General features: G+C 44.2%; 1 protein-coding gene and 1 pseudogene across 1 annotated transcript in view; both read right to left on the bottom strand.

Annotated features, from left to right (window-relative positions):
* LOC144763693 (D-beta-hydroxybutyrate dehydrogenase, mitochondrial-like) overlaps positions 1 to 4,232 on the bottom strand; it is a 177,358-nt gene extending 173,126 nt beyond the window's left edge. Inside the window, exon 1 of the mRNA XM_078649529.1 lies at positions 3,515 to 4,232. Coding sequence (XP_078505655.1) covers positions 3,515 to 3,914 — 400 coding nt within the window. The 5' untranslated portion in view covers positions 3,915 to 4,232. The remainder of the gene's footprint in view (positions 1 to 3,514) is intronic.
* A 3,872-nt stretch (positions 4,233 to 8,104) lies between these two features.
* Positions 8,105 to 15,573, bottom strand: part of LOC144762835 (uncharacterized) — a 45,578-nt pseudogene continuing 38,109 nt past the window's right edge.

Genomic DNA, 15,573 nt, shown 5'->3' with positions numbered 1-15,573 from the left:
TTGAAGGAAGAAAGTGCCTCTCTTACCAAGTTAGTTCACCCAATAAAGGACTCCGCTCCAAAAGATCACAAACAACTTCTAGCTTTCAAAAGTTTATTGTAAGGTTAGGATAAGCTGCAAATACAGGCATCTCAGAATGAGATTCACGAGATACACAGGTCCAACTACATACATGTGCTCTCTGAAAGCCCTCAGACGAGCAACGGAAATTACCAGCACAAGTTCTAAGAATAATAAAGCTATCAGCATTGACGCATATTGAGATCTCTCCTTCATTTAAGTTGGAGGAAAACACACAGGTTAGGCTGTCCCTACCCTGCTCTAGATGGTATCCCTACTTAACCAAGTCTCAACCTAACAAAAGGTGTCAGCAGTGAATGACCCCCAAGGGAAGTCACTCACTCTTAGTCTCTTGGTGAAAACCTATAGTTCTCCAGTCATGACCCCTCTCTGCCTACCCATCCGCTCTCTAAAGGGTCCTCAGGCATCTGCTCTAACTCCACCCAGGGGTGCTGTCCCTAATACAAAACAGTCAACAACATTTGAGACGCCCCTCGTGAGACGCCCCTCACGTGGTGTAGCTTCTGGCTTTTTCCATGCTGCTTTGTATTGGGCCTCATACGTTGGAGTTGACCTTGCTTCTCAGACTCTTCTCCGGCCCGCTGATACCCCTTAAAACATTCCGGAACCCTCCTCCATGTCTGGGCCGTCTACTGAACAGACCTCTATTCATATTATTTATAATCGGATCCTCCCTTTTCTCTTGCAGACAGACATCTGCAGCCAAGAACCCAACTCTCATAGACTTCCAAAAAGGTTCGCAACATTTCTCGGCCCAGACCAATACGTGTAAATCAATGTTAAAACATTTCAGGCCTACAGCATTTCTCATAATGATTATAGCATTCAACTTCTTCATTAATTAAAGCATGTTAATACTCTTATTCTATTATTCAGTAAACACATCTATAAATCATGACCCATTAATGCAATGACCAAAACATTAGTTCAATCTATGTCGTGAAAAGAAACACCTTCCCCTTCCCTTCTAGCTCTGGCCCTGAGGCCTACCACATTCTGCGTTTAACCACATGCCATCTTACATTTTAGCAGCTACACGACATGGATTCAGGAATAATCACATCTAATAAAATCATATAGTGTCACACATTTCTGTATTAGTTCCATTCCTACTTAAATCTCTACATTAGCTATACATTCAGAATATAATTGCAGATACTACTAGCACTCATGGCATTTCTCCTCATGATTTGTGCTTACTACGGGTAAGTGTGATGCACTCATACATTTAGGTCAGTTTGCGCTCTCTCACAGGCCTTTGATGTAACTTCAGATACTCCTTTGTTATGCATGCTGCCAGGGCCAGGAGCTCATCATAAAAGGTGATCACCTGATAGCATCTGAAAGCCCACCCACGGTAGAGCAGAACGTGGGATTCCACGGTGCTGGGCAGAGCTCAGGCTCTAAATGTAACACCTATACAGCCATTGCCTGCTGAAGGCTGCTAAAGCTGCTGCACGTGCTGCTGCTTCCCAGTATTAGCAGTTTCTAGACATTTTTCAAGCACACAATAAGAAAATAGTAAATATTTTACAAAGCGTTTCGTTTAATTTAACATTCCTAATAGAGCGTTATATCTATTTCACAGTCTTATGATTACAGAATTGAAGCATTCTCAATACTATTTACAGCAAAGTCATTGTCGTACTCGTGTATCTCATGCAGCTAAGAGCCATTGACAATACCAATGGTCCTGGCTTGTTTTAGAATTAATGCCAGTTGTTTTATTATATATATCTGCATACAGTAACAGAAAGAGGCAGCAAAACATTAGGGCGGCACTATGGTAAGCACAGAGTTTTAGCTTGCATGTTTAAGCCATGCCTTCAAATACATGGGCCACTCCCCCTTTGAGAGCGCCCACTCTTCCCCTAATTGTTTCATCCCACATAAAGCCCTGGGTGGAGGAGATGGGGTGTGGGTAGTGAAAACGGGACAGAATCACATGTGTGGCGCAAGATGCTGAAATATTGTGTGACGAAGAGCCCCTACAAAATTAGCAAAAGTGAAATGGTGTGGGTGGAGTTGAAGTCTGTGGGACAGCTATTTAATGAGAGAGGAGTCTTCAGCACCAAATCATGTGGTCCGAGTAAGGGTCAGACTGTGACAGAAAACATGCTCTGGCATCCAAATAAAAGTAGCGCACATTAGTAAATCAGATAGCTAAAAAACGTCAAACATTTGTAAATAGGGCCGTTTTGAACGCGAAGACAAGTATAGGTCTTTTGCAAGGTATAGGAGACTGCATGCATTATGTGTGCTTGCCACAGGCAATGGTGTGGTTACACCACGAAAACCAATCGTAAAACCCAGCCCACCAGATCATAAAACAGGCACGCAAACAGCCAGAGCAACAAAAACAAAAACAAAAAGTGGCTCACACACTGGACCCATCAGACCAGTACCATGGGCATTGCTTGACTGCCCAATAGTAGTAAGTAAGTAATTCTTTATTGCGTGATTAATACAAATCTTTGCAATTGGTATAAAAGGTGCTCAATAGGACAGACCGACCTTGGCTCGAGGAACAAATGCTGGAGTTGCACTACTGTACGTAAAAAAGTTTATGTTTTCGTAAACAGGTGTTTCACTTAGTTCAAAAGAAAATAAGAAGCCAGAAAAACACATTTTTTTTACGAATGACGTCAAGTTTGTCACACATCCTAGCTGCTTTTACTGACATGTCGAAATATAGTTTCCGCACACCGGAAGAGCAGCTGTTCAGCCACCCGGCCTGAGCAAGAACACAGCACCCCGTGGAGAGTCGCAACACCACCAGAGAGGCACAAAGGAATCCACTAGACTTTCAGCACTACTTTTCACCACCCTCTGATTACTCACTGCATACAATAGGGGAGCACAAGCAGACACTCAAGAACAACCAGTCTATGGGTACCAACTATTTCACTAGACTTTCGGCACAACTTTTCAACACCCGCAAAAAATCCACAGCAGGCATTGTATGAAGCACAGACAGGCACTACAGAACACCCAGTCTAGGAAAGTTACGCCACGGCATTCTTGAAGGCACTCATTTGACTCATCACCAGGCAGACTTTCTTTAGCCGTCTCTCAAGTAACTCCATTTGACTCTCAAACAGACAAACCATAGCACCCCCTGTATACAACAGGGCTGGAAGTTCAACCACAATACCCCCCTGGAGCATGCAATACCCCACTCTCCCCTTGCCAGTGCTTGAAATGGAAAAATAGAAGTGCAGGTACTCTGTGAGTATCTGCTTGTGTCTGAGAAGTGCCGGTACTCTCCAATGAAAAGTATTGCATTTCTCTTCAGAAGTGCGGGTACTCTCCCTCCCTCTCAAAATTGAAAAGTGCCGGTACTCCGCACCGGCCCATTTAAAGCACTGCACCCAGTCCGGGGAAGGCAGATTATAGCGCCACCCACATGTCGAGGCACACGTCGCGCGCTCACCTTTCTCGGGCAGGCGGCTGTGCACGAGCTGCTCGGCCTGGGTGACGTCGCCGTCGCTGGACACGTCGAGCTTGACCAGATGCAGCTCCCCGGCTCCGCGCGCCTCCTCGGTGGCGCTCCGCAGCTCCAGCGCCCCCGGGCCCTCGGGGAAGAGGCAGGCCGCGAACACGCAGAAGCCCATCCCGTGCAGCCGGCGCGCGAGCAGGTTCCCAAAGCCGGAGTCACAGCCCGTGATGAAGACCGCGCGGCCCCGGGGGTCAACGGGGGGCTCCGTCCCGCGCCGGCCGCCCAGGGCCAGCCAAGCCAGGGCGGGCACCGCCAGCACCAGCGTGGTGCACATCGGGCCCAGGCACCAGCAGAGGAGCAGCAGCAGCAGCGGGAAGCCCAGCCAGCGCCACATCTTGGACGGCGAGCAGAGGATGCTGGGGTTCACGTTTCACGGCAGCAGGCAGCACCAACACGGCAGACGTGCCTCCAACTCAGCGCAGAAGTAGCAGCTCTCGGCACAAACAACACGGAAGCCTCGGTGCCAAACCTCTCCCTGCTTCCCTCTACAGCTGCATCAGCACAGTAGTTTAATAAGGAAAGTAAACTGGCACTGCGCCTCACGAGACACTTCCACCCCGTCTCCTGTAACGCTCACTTGTTAGTTGTTCCCTTTCTGTAAAAACATTATACAAACCAGGGATGCAACTAGACCTGAACTTCGGGGGGGGGGGGGGGGGGGGGGGGGGGGTAGTAGGCGGGGCTAGCACTTCAAACAATGGGGCGGAGCTATCCTCAGAGCCTGTACAAGAAAACTGAATGGTACATTGTGCATTTTAAATGTATTGATCAAACCGAATATGATTATAGCAAATATGTTTTGGAGGTTTTGACAATATTTATAGCCTTCTGACGAGAGTGATTAGGGAATGAGTGAGACTACCAAAAAGCAGCCTTTACAGAAATGACGAGTTAATTAATTTTGAATTCCATCCTCGAAACGCGCTCCAGTCTGACTGTTGAGCAAAGGTACATTTTCAGTTTGCTCACTGGTACATTGCAGCATATGCTTTTTTGAGCAGGCGCAGAGGTACATCTCAGAACAATGCGCTTGGTGGGTTAATGCACTCAATTTCAGGATGTGTGACTGGCATGCATCAGTTTTGGTACCAAATACCTATTCCATTCCTCCTGAGATTGAATAAGTGAGTGCCAACCAGTTTGCAATCTTACCACCTCTTAATTACTCTGCTGGGAATCTGCACTATTCTAAATGTTTAAACAAATAGTTAGGTAAGAACCCCACATTGAGCTGTTCTCATATGAGATGACTGAGCTACGCACATTGAGGAAGCCACCAGGCCCATAGAACTGGTGAAAAGTTGTCACATCGGAATAATGTTGCAACAACTGGCGTTCTAGCCTGGAAAGGATACAAACAGTCCTTCAAGCTCCAGAACACAAAGAATATACAGCTGAAGGGCAATGTCCTGCAAAGAGGTCACTGCAAAAGAAAAATAAATAGTTATGGATGAAAGATATTACGCCAGGCATACAATGAGATTCAAGAACTCATCTAGCCGTTCAACTATGCCAACATGTTACAGCCATTTTAAAAGCCCATGCAGGTCTATGGCCTTCTTCAGGGCTCCTATGCTCCCTTCCTACCTGCATTCATTCCATGCAGTGATCATGAGGTCTAATGCACTTGTATCTTTCTTTACTTTATGACTACTGGTTCAGAGGGTGTGCACACAAGGCAATAGTAGGTGTTTCTGAAGGCATATCGTATTGATGAATGTGTGACTATAGAGGAGTGTCTCCTTGATCTAATCAGGAATACTCTGAGCTCACCCATAAGTTAGGGTGTTTGTCAAACGTCATTATGTACAGAACTGTACAAGAGCATTAGGCTGCACAAGGATATCAGCAGGCTCCAGAGATGGTTTTAGACCATCGTGGTACCAAACAACGGAAATTCCATAATAATACCAGATTGAATGTTGTCTTAAGCACTAGCATTGACAGCTTTAGTGAATGCAAATCAAGATCGGACCACAACTGGATGTGGGTTCTAGCATTCTGGAGGTTCTAAGAATTTCTACAGTCCAGATTGGATGGCGGACTTATTTGGCACTGAGTTGAAATTTCTTTGGAGAAGGAGATTTACTCTTCCACAGATGCTAAGGTCACTCTGTTTGACAGATTGTCCGAGGGTTGTGCAATGGATACACAGTGATATTGTTAGTTTGCACGTACCCCACACTGATATATTATTAATACTGAGCCAGATGATTTTGTCCTGAGGAGACCTTTACACTCACAAGGGGTTGAAACATCAACATACATCTCTTTAGGTTCATTGATTATTTGTAAGGCTCCCTGTTTTCGGTTTTACAGATAAGTACAGACAGAAAACAATGTGTTTTCTGTCTGCATTTATTTTTAAAAGTGGATAAATACAGAAAATTGTGCGTCTTTTAAGTCATTTTTCGTGCTGTCTTTCATGAATTATAGGCCAGCAGCTGAGCAGATGGAGAGCATGGGAAATAAAAAAAACAGGATGAAGTTTCTTTAACCCTATTCATGCTGCGGACGGCGCCTGGCCGTCCAACGTCACGGTGGGCATGTGCGGAGGATGGCCGAGGGCCATCCGAACCCTGCCCATTCTATATTTCGCCCGCACAGCGGGAATATTCGCGCAGCGCGAAAGGGGTTAAATAAGGGCATATGTCAATATAATACATTTATGGTATAATGCTAGTATTTACCAGTGGATGGATTGTTCTGTAAAATTTGAAAACTTAAATAGCTAAAACACGACAGCCATCAAAGTATCAGTGCACGTCTATCAGTTAAATAAATATGGAAATGTAGTTTTTCAACTTTATACACAAAACACCAAATAAATATGGATAAGTACAGATAAAATGGCCCAAAAATAAACATGGATAAATACAGATGGAAATGTTAAAAAAATAAATACCATAAAACCAGGAGCCCTAAATATTAGTAATCCTCATTGTGCTATGTTGTAAGCAGATGTATATTTGAACAATTTGGCTTAAGAACCTAGAAACATTTATAGTATCTTTTTCATATATTTTAATGCTTATGCAAACACCTGAGCACTGTGTTGTTTGCACTTTGTGTGAGTCACACTGTAATTTGCATTTGTATTTGAAGAGAATACATAACAGCAACATACACTTTTCCAGTATCATTGTCTGTTTTATGCAACCCAAGTATGTATTTACCATTAGGCTGCCTTAATAATACAATTAATGTGGCCTTCGCCTGATTCATGCAAGAGGGATTCAGCATGACACAAAAGAACCCCACGGTAGACTCTATTCATATAATGTGTTTTGACCCTGGTCCCCGTGGGCGTAGAGAGTTGTCTTTGTGGTATTATACACAGCTTAAAGTTTGTCAGCACAGGGAGAGGAAAAAAGTGCCATATCTTATGAGATATGCCACCGATAGCCATATCTTAGTAGATACAGAGATGTTCTCCTCTCACCCTTTCACGCAACATGGTGGATCAATTTTGGTTGTTGCTCTGTGTTAAAAAAAAGTTAGTAAATCTGTCCATTAATCTCTTTTCACATTTTGGAGCATCTTTTTAATTCTGTGTGTAATGCAATTTAAAAATAATAACTTGCATATTGTCAATGCTTCTGTCGCAGGCTGGGACCTTGAAGCATTATAAATACATGTCGCTATTCAATTGGTTCCTAGACCAGGATTCAGTTGTGGGACTGCCTGGTTATACACACATATTTACGGTGATGACATTAACCAACTGAGCTTTCATAGCATAAAAAAGGATTTCCCCTCAGAATATTTCAACATTTATTTTTCACTTAAGGTGTGTCCATTATATTAGACCAACAAAATAGTTGCAGAATATTTTGTTTGTTTTTTAGCCAGTCTCTGGCTTTATCAACATTGAACTCATGATGAGAGTAATTATAGTTTTTATATGCACTTCTATTTCTGGACGACCTAGGAAATATATTTTATATAAGCCTTTCATTGAGGCCCCCATCTCCAGGGCAGCCCTGACGCATCAGCGAGAGAATTGTGTGTGTCCCAGAAGCTGCAGCGGGCAGCGGCCCGGACTAACACACACAGGAGGGGCTGAAGATCTTTCAGTTCAATGGACTTTGTGTGCCTTTCACAAACTATGACTCAAATCCTTGGGCCATGTCTCAGGAATTAAAGCATGCCAGACATAGCACTCAGGGTCGGACTAGGACAGAAAATAGGATCAGGCACTAAAATAAAAGTAGCCCCCATCACTAAACTAGATTCCTAAGTGGATCATGTTTGCAAATTGGGTCAGTTTTGATCTTGCAAAGACACGCTGTATACATGTTTGTCAAGGTAAGGGAAATTGCATAGATTTGAGTTTGCTGCAGGTTTTGTTTTTTTAAATATCTGGGAAAGCAGCAGTAAAAACTGCTCAGCAGACTGTTGACGGACGAAAGAAAAGACAATGCAACTTCTGTTTGCAATATAGTATAACGTTTATAAAATGCACGCAGAAGGTCAATCAGCTCTGTGGAACTGGAATCTGAACGTCAACTTACAATGTGGCAGACAGTTTCTTTTATAACTTTTAAATTGCAAATCTGTCATATATTTGCAAATTAAATCACATATTTGCTCCAGCACATTACCTGTTAATACCAAAAGGTAATACTTTCTGCAAAAACATCTCACCACACATTTATGGAATGCGACTTGTACACGTGTTACTGACACATTTTCATTTCACAGCTGCACTACCGGTGTCCTTGACTTGTCTCGTGCTTTGAAACCTAGCAATCCTCTACTCCATATACTTCTACTGCTCGGCAAGCCCTAACCTCTCACTTTTCTTGCGCCTCTGTACTGCTTTATCTGTATATATTTTCTAAGAGATGTGTTCTTGCAATGTGGGTCTGTTACTTTTAATTTCTGCTGTGTCTAATTGTATTTCTCTATTCTATTAAAGCTTGTCTTCTCCCCCCACCCCACACCCAGGTCCTTACTCCATTTGTGCTTTTTATTCTGCTATTGTAGACAGCTTAGGCCAATATTTTTCCTTTGACACATACATCTATACACGTCTTTCTACTGATGCTTGCATTGATATGAGTCGGCCTTCTCCCATTTCTACACTCATTGTAACATTATCCCCTTTAGTTGAAATTTCAGCTGTTTCCTCACCTTCCCTTTTGCTTGGAGTCATTATTTTATCCTCAACGTCCTGCATTTTATTGACCAATCTCCTAGTGAACATCCCTCCCAACTTCTGACTAACCCATTTTCAACATCCTATCACTATCTGGAAGACACAGAACATCAATAGCAATATTACAAGAGCAGGCAACAATGCCTTTAATAGTCCTGACGTCAAGGATGGTACCCAAGTGAACTACCCTGAAAACCATTCGCAAGGGGCACACCCCCCTCATCCGCCATCTTCTTTTGCAAGGTATGCAAAGTTTGTATGGCCTCTGACAATGTTCCATTATCTGCATCATTGGCTGGAATATACGTGCAGCAAGCAGTTTGTCCTTGGCACATACTACCCCCCTCCATGGTCGTCATTAAGCCCAACACATATATATGCTGCATAAGACTTATTCTCGTAGCTCACAACTTTTGTTTGATCATGTTAAAGCCATCCTCAGTGGCGTTGATCGCCGTCATGAACTCCCAGTGGGTAATCTGAAGCCTATGTGCAGTTGTTTTGCTTGAACAAATGGAAGGATGCTACTGAAGAAGAGCTGTGTATATGTGAACAGCCTGTACTCTTGCAGATTGTCCTCCCAGGATGTAGTACCAAAATACTCTGCAGCTCTCTTCTTGCGATGATGGTGCAGCCAGTTCCTTGGACGGCTTATGGGATGCTCATGTAGTTGTGAGATGTCCACTCCTGGATTTACCAGGGAGGGGGTGTGCAGTGACCAAAGAACAGAGACCTTTCCAACCTGAAGGAAGTTACGTATACGGGCACTCACCACAGTTCCAGTAGTAATCCATTATGCTGGTGGTGCCTCCTTGCATGTCAGCATTATATCTTGGAACAACACAATTGATAATGTTTCCCACTGGGATTGTTATATTTCCCCTGAAACACAAAGAGAAACAACAGGTTTTCGTACTTGCTCGAAGAGTTGTACATGTTTCTACCCAAGTTAGCCTAGATATGTTCTCATCCCACACGGCCTGATACTTCTGTTGTGTGCTATTTACAGTCTGGTTTCCCTTTGCATAAAGAAAGGGCCCCGCACCCAAATGTAGCACCATGGGGCCAATGACCAAGAAATGTATACTGGTCCATCTACTCTGAAATATGGCCTTTCTTGACAATTGTAAGGCTGGGGTATGGCACAGTAATTCTAGCAGAAACGCATATGTTGGAATACCCCTTAAAATCCCTGATGCAATATTTTAGCTCTACAAGTTTCATCCTTGTACCTCATAATCCCTGTATGGCCATTGCACCCACATTCACTACTAGCTCTTTGCGGTATGTTAGGACGTTTATTGCATCTGCTAGCTCTTTCTCATATTGCATGGTGTTTACTCGGAATGGTCCCTGTTTTGTGGAAAAGTAAATTTTGTCATGTTCTGTGTCACTACGTGTCATCCATCATATGTTATGTGTGCATGACCAATATGCATATGTTATTCCCCATGTCCGATTCAAGACGCAATTACAGTTGTGTCCTCCTCTAGTATGCCAGTTTCCAGTCCTCGTGAATACTACGAATATCAGGCCTATGTAAAGCTACGTTGCCACGTTTCTCAGTGTGCACGTTATTTCATTATAAAGTCCCCGTTTCCAGGCCTCAACAGGGCCCGGACATCAGATTCAGCTCCTGCCTCCTGAGCCTCGCTGAGGAGCGATACAGCCCCCACCTGTATCCTCGACCTTTCACTTACTTCCTGCCTCGCAGTGCCCGGTGCAGCCTGGCTCTGCCCCTGAGTCTGCCAAGACTATGTTATGATTCCAGCTATCAGTTTAGTCCTCCTTCTCTGCATTCCTAAGCCACTGAACTGCATCAATAGTTTCCGTCATTGTCTAGCCTATGCGGCTCCATGTTAAGAGAAATACTGTATTTAATGGTCATTTAATATTCTTCATCACGCACTACATGTAGAATAATGCATGGTCCAGTCTTAGAATCAAGTTAGCTTTTCCCCTCATGACTTCTAGTTTATATCAACATGTTCCCTAAACATCAGATACTAGATAGGGTTTAGGTACATGTCGCTCCGACCCTCCAGACTTTAGTCTCTGCTCCTAGCACAGAGTTCATAGCCCCCAACTTCTCCTAGTAACACGTCATTGCCAGTTTGCGCGCACCACCAGGTTAGAGGTCCCGGCTCCTTAGGTAGCCCCCTCCTATGTTTCCGCCCATTCATGACATATTCTGTTACGTTTGCATCACATGTCTGAGTTACACCTTCTTTATCCCTTATCTTTCGCGACTGCTACGCGTCACGCCTTCTGCTCCACCCACTGCTACGCCTACTGCAATGTAATGCTATGTGTTTGCGTTATGTATATATGCTCGTGTATTGTTATTAAAAGCCAGCGCGCTCATCCCAGACCCAGCCCCAGCAGCTGCTGGGCCCTGTCATCCTATTCCTATGCAGGTTGTCCTGTTCCTGTCCTTATGCTGTATTAAACCTGCAAAACTCCTACTACCTCGAATCTTGACTCTTATTTATTGAGCTATCTGTTATGATATATGTCTAGTCAAAAATAGGGTATTATTTATTTATTTACCACATAATGGCGCCCGAATAGGGACTTGCCCTTTCCCCACGCGTCGGTGAAGCCACGCCGACCCCCTGACCCTCTGCAGTCGTGACGGAACTCTTCTGCGCAGTGGCAGATATTTCTGCTCAAGTATCCCTCAGGCCCACGGAGGAGACGGAGGAGGCGGTCCAGCATCCAGACGAGACGGTGGAGGAACGCGGCGAGTCCCGACCAGAGCCCAAGCCAAGAGTCCAAGGTCCGAGGTATCCGGAGGTCCACCCGTAACTGAAGTCCGAAGTTCGTCGTCGTAGCAGTCCAGTCCAGTCCGAGGCCTTCCGTTCTTGCTGCCCAGTGAGTACCGTTACTGGGGTGGTATCTAGACAGGGTCAATTTAATTGACTCTGGTCTGTGGGTTGGTGGTACACAGTCCCACAAACGAAGTGTTCACTTCGGTGGATACGGGTCCTGACGTGTCTCTTTAAGAGACCGGTAAGTTTCGTACTGTTTCAGCAGTGCATCTAGTTTCTGTTCTAGTCAGTTTCTGTTCTCGAGAAAATTCATGTGTTCTGTTCTCAGTATTTCCAGGTAGTATTCTGTCCGAACTGTTATTTTAAATGTTTTTCATGTATTCTAATGTCGTGGTATGAATGGGAAATAAGTATCGTGTTTATTGTGTATTGTATTGTGTCTAGATTACAGTTCAGTCATGCCTATATTTTCCAAGTTACGTCAGTTAAAGACTAGAAAGGGTCTGCTGGAAGCAGCAGTTCCCGTCCCGCCTAGGGACAGTCCAGGTCACTTTATGTATCAGAAGCATGGCATAAGTGCCATATTGTATCTAGATTTATGGGTAGAGTATACCAAACAGTTAGAAGAAAAGTATAGATGGCCCGTATCGGGTACATGGGATGCCGAATGCATCATGCGAGTAGAGGAAGCATTATGGAAAAAGAAAGCCAGGCAATCACAGAAAGATGCCATCGAGTTATGGCGCAAAGAAGCTCATAAAAGAACCGAAAAAGAAATCAGAAAGTCAGAACTAAGTAGAGAATCCCAAGAACGAGCCCAAGAAAGAGAATTAATCGAGATAGGTGAACGAGTTAGAACTGAGCAATTAGACAGACAGAGGAATGCCCTCATTAAGGGTATGTATCCTCTTCTTGCTGAGGGCTTGCCAAAAGCGACCCCGGAGGCATCCAGTAATTTCCCGCCACCATTAGTTCCGACCAAGCTACGTCACAAACCGACCGCAGCTGATATTTTTATTTCGTCCTATCTGGACGACACAGTCCCCGAATATGCAAACCCTGTTCGCACTCCGCCAGTCCCTGTAAACCAGGTAATTCCTGCTCCCCCAGATACCGGGGTGCCCTTAACAGCCCCCCCGGGTCAGTCCGCCATACAAGTCCAGCCCACGTTACAATTACCGACCCTGCCAGGACGGAAAGCATCAGTTGATGATTCTAGTTTAGGGGCCGCAGGAGGAGGTCTTCCTCAAACCCCGCCGCCATACAAGCGTTTATCAGCACTTGAATTACATGCTCAAGCATCACAGCGTACTCCCAAGAGTAATAAGTCTGTTGCAGAGATCCGGCAAACCCTTGGCGAATGTGTCTATGACCCAGTCCCAGGCGAGTTTAATATGGTTTTATATTCCGTACGCGTAAGGAGAGTGACCGAGTATCTAGTCACCCTGCGGAATATGAAAGAAGATCTAGACAGGATATATCGGTTCATCCGTACAGGGGATGACCCACAAAGTATTAGTGATGCCATGTCTCAAAGGAAAGCCGAGATTCAGCGCATGATATTAAAGTTCTTAATTAACTGTCTAATAAGAGAACAGGATTACCCGTCTAAAGACCCGGAAGAAATGAAAACTCTAACAAAGTGGAGTGATAATATAGCCGAAGGAAAGCACAATACCATTGGTGCCATGGAAAGTATGTACAAGAAAATCCGTAGAGAAATAATAAAGATACACGAACAACGTAAAGCAGCACAAGTAAGCGAGAAAGAAAGTACCTCTGATCCTGAAGAGGAAGACGATGAGAATACTGCCAGAATAGCGTATGTAGGAAAATCTAGATTTCCAGATCGCCATTTACGTCCAGAACACAAGCCAACTTTCCATCATCCAGCACCAGAACAAGGTTCCCTAGAACAAGTATTTCAAGCTACCGATCACATTCTGAAATCACGAATCGGTTACAGTGAGTTAAGTACTATGCATGAACAGGAACTAGCCCGATCAGCAGTCCGATGGATTACTGATTCTACCACTTTTCCAGACGAAATAGTGGCACAAATGTTTCTGAAAATGCCCCCAGCCGAGCAGCGACTGGTGGGTATGTATATGATTCAGCACCTCATTACTCTGTATGAGGGTCAACATTCTGATCCAGGCCCGTTACATGATATCTTGAACGAGTTACTCCAGTATAGATGGAGAGGTCTAGGTACCGATTTAATTAGTGTCATTCTAGAACAGCGTCACAAATATAGAACATTCTTGAACCCGCATTTTGTTCATGTCTCACCCCCAGAAAGTAAATCATTCTACATAGACAGACAGAATCCGTTACGAGAAGTCCACCCAGTCAGAGGAGCGGGTGGCGAAATGCAACGAGTGTTTGTATATACTCCAATCACAAAAATGGAACTCCTCGAAATGAAGAAATTAATTCCCTGTCATGACAAAGATCCAGCAGGGTTCCATAGAGAATTAAAAGACATGCTCCGTATGGGAGAATACACTTACCCAGATATCATTAAAATGTTAAAGGTTCTGCTACCCGCAGGGGTGTATGAAAAGCTAAAGGAAAAAGAATGGGAGGTGGGAGAGAAAAAGATAGATTGGGCAGTCCTAGAAGCAGAAGATAAGATACGTGTACCAGGTACTGGTCTTGGAGAGAAATGTAAAGAATTACCAGAATTATTAATTCAAGTTTTACCCAGATTATTAACAACGAGAAAAGAAGACTGGGATGCAATCTCAGCCTGTAAACAGAAACAAGATGAAGATATTAGTGATTTTTATTCTAGGTTTGAAAAGTGCTTTAGTATCAACAGTGGTCTCAAGACAAGTAGTGAGTCATACCCTCACCTTTTCGTTACTAAATTAGTCGAGAATTCAAGTCCACCAATTAAAAACCGAGTTCTGAAAGTCGAAAGCACCTGGCAAGCAAATACTCCGTCCCAGATGCTCCAGATGCTCCAGTACCACCAGAATAGAATCAGGGAAGAACAAGAACACGAGAGAAAACGTATGAAAGACACGAAAATGAAAGTGCTAGTTGCACAATCCGTTCCTCAAGACAGTCAGAAGAGGGGTCAGAATCAAGCCAGTCATCCTGCAGCTCCCGTTAAAGGGAACTGCAATTATTGTAAACAGCCAGGTCATTTTATAAATGAGTGTGCAGTTCTGAAACACAACATAGCTACTGGTAAGACTAAAGAAAGACCACGTCCGTCTAGACAAGAACAAGTTTCACAGACTCCTCAGCCACAGAATGCACCACAGACAGTTACAGCACCGCAGCCTATTGCTGCAACACAGCATGTTACATCGCAGATGTACCAGTATGCACAGTCTGAGTATCCAGAGTACCAGCCATATTCATGAAACAGCCTAGAGAGGGAGGTAGGCTTGCCTCTCATCGAGATACCTGTAGATCAAGAAGGTCCCTATGTTCACAGTCAAGTATTAGGGAAAGACAGAAAGTTTTTGATTGATACAGGGGCAAGTAGGACCACAATTAGTCATGCCGAAGTTCCAGGGGCTCCGCTCTCAGGCTCAAGAAATGTTTCCCTTGGATTTTCAGGAAAGCCTATCGTTAATGAGATTTCAAAGCCAGTTACTCTAGAAGTAGGTCCATTGTCCCGCACTACTGATCTGTTACTCACTAAGTCATGTCCAGAAAATCTATTAGGCATTAAAACACTGAAAGAGTTAGGTGCCGTTATATGTTGTTCCCCAGAGGGAATACGATTGTTCCTACGTGACTTTAAGGGTCACTATGTATTACGAGATTTTGATTGAAGACTGTCTAAAGTTCCGCAGCATTTATGGGCGCAAGGTCCAACTGATGTAGGTTACATGCAAATCACACCCCATCGTGTGACCCTGAAACCAGGTGTAGTGTTACCACGAATCAGGCAGTATAGATTGCCACCTGAGGCTGTAGCAGCCTTATCCAAAATTATAGACGAGCTCATGGCTCAAGGAGTAGTTGTAGAAACTGACTCCAACGTATGTAATTCTCCGATCATTCCAGTTATGAAACGTACTGATCCAAATGCACCCCCA

This window comes from Lissotriton helveticus, chromosome 6, assembly GCF_964261635.1.
Source record: "Lissotriton helveticus chromosome 6, aLisHel1.1, whole genome shotgun sequence".
Classification (NCBI taxonomy): Eukaryota; Metazoa; Chordata; class Amphibia; order Caudata; family Salamandridae; genus Lissotriton; species Lissotriton helveticus.
Note: the sequence above shows the minus strand (reverse complement) of the source record. Positions and strands in the feature narration are given on the sequence as shown.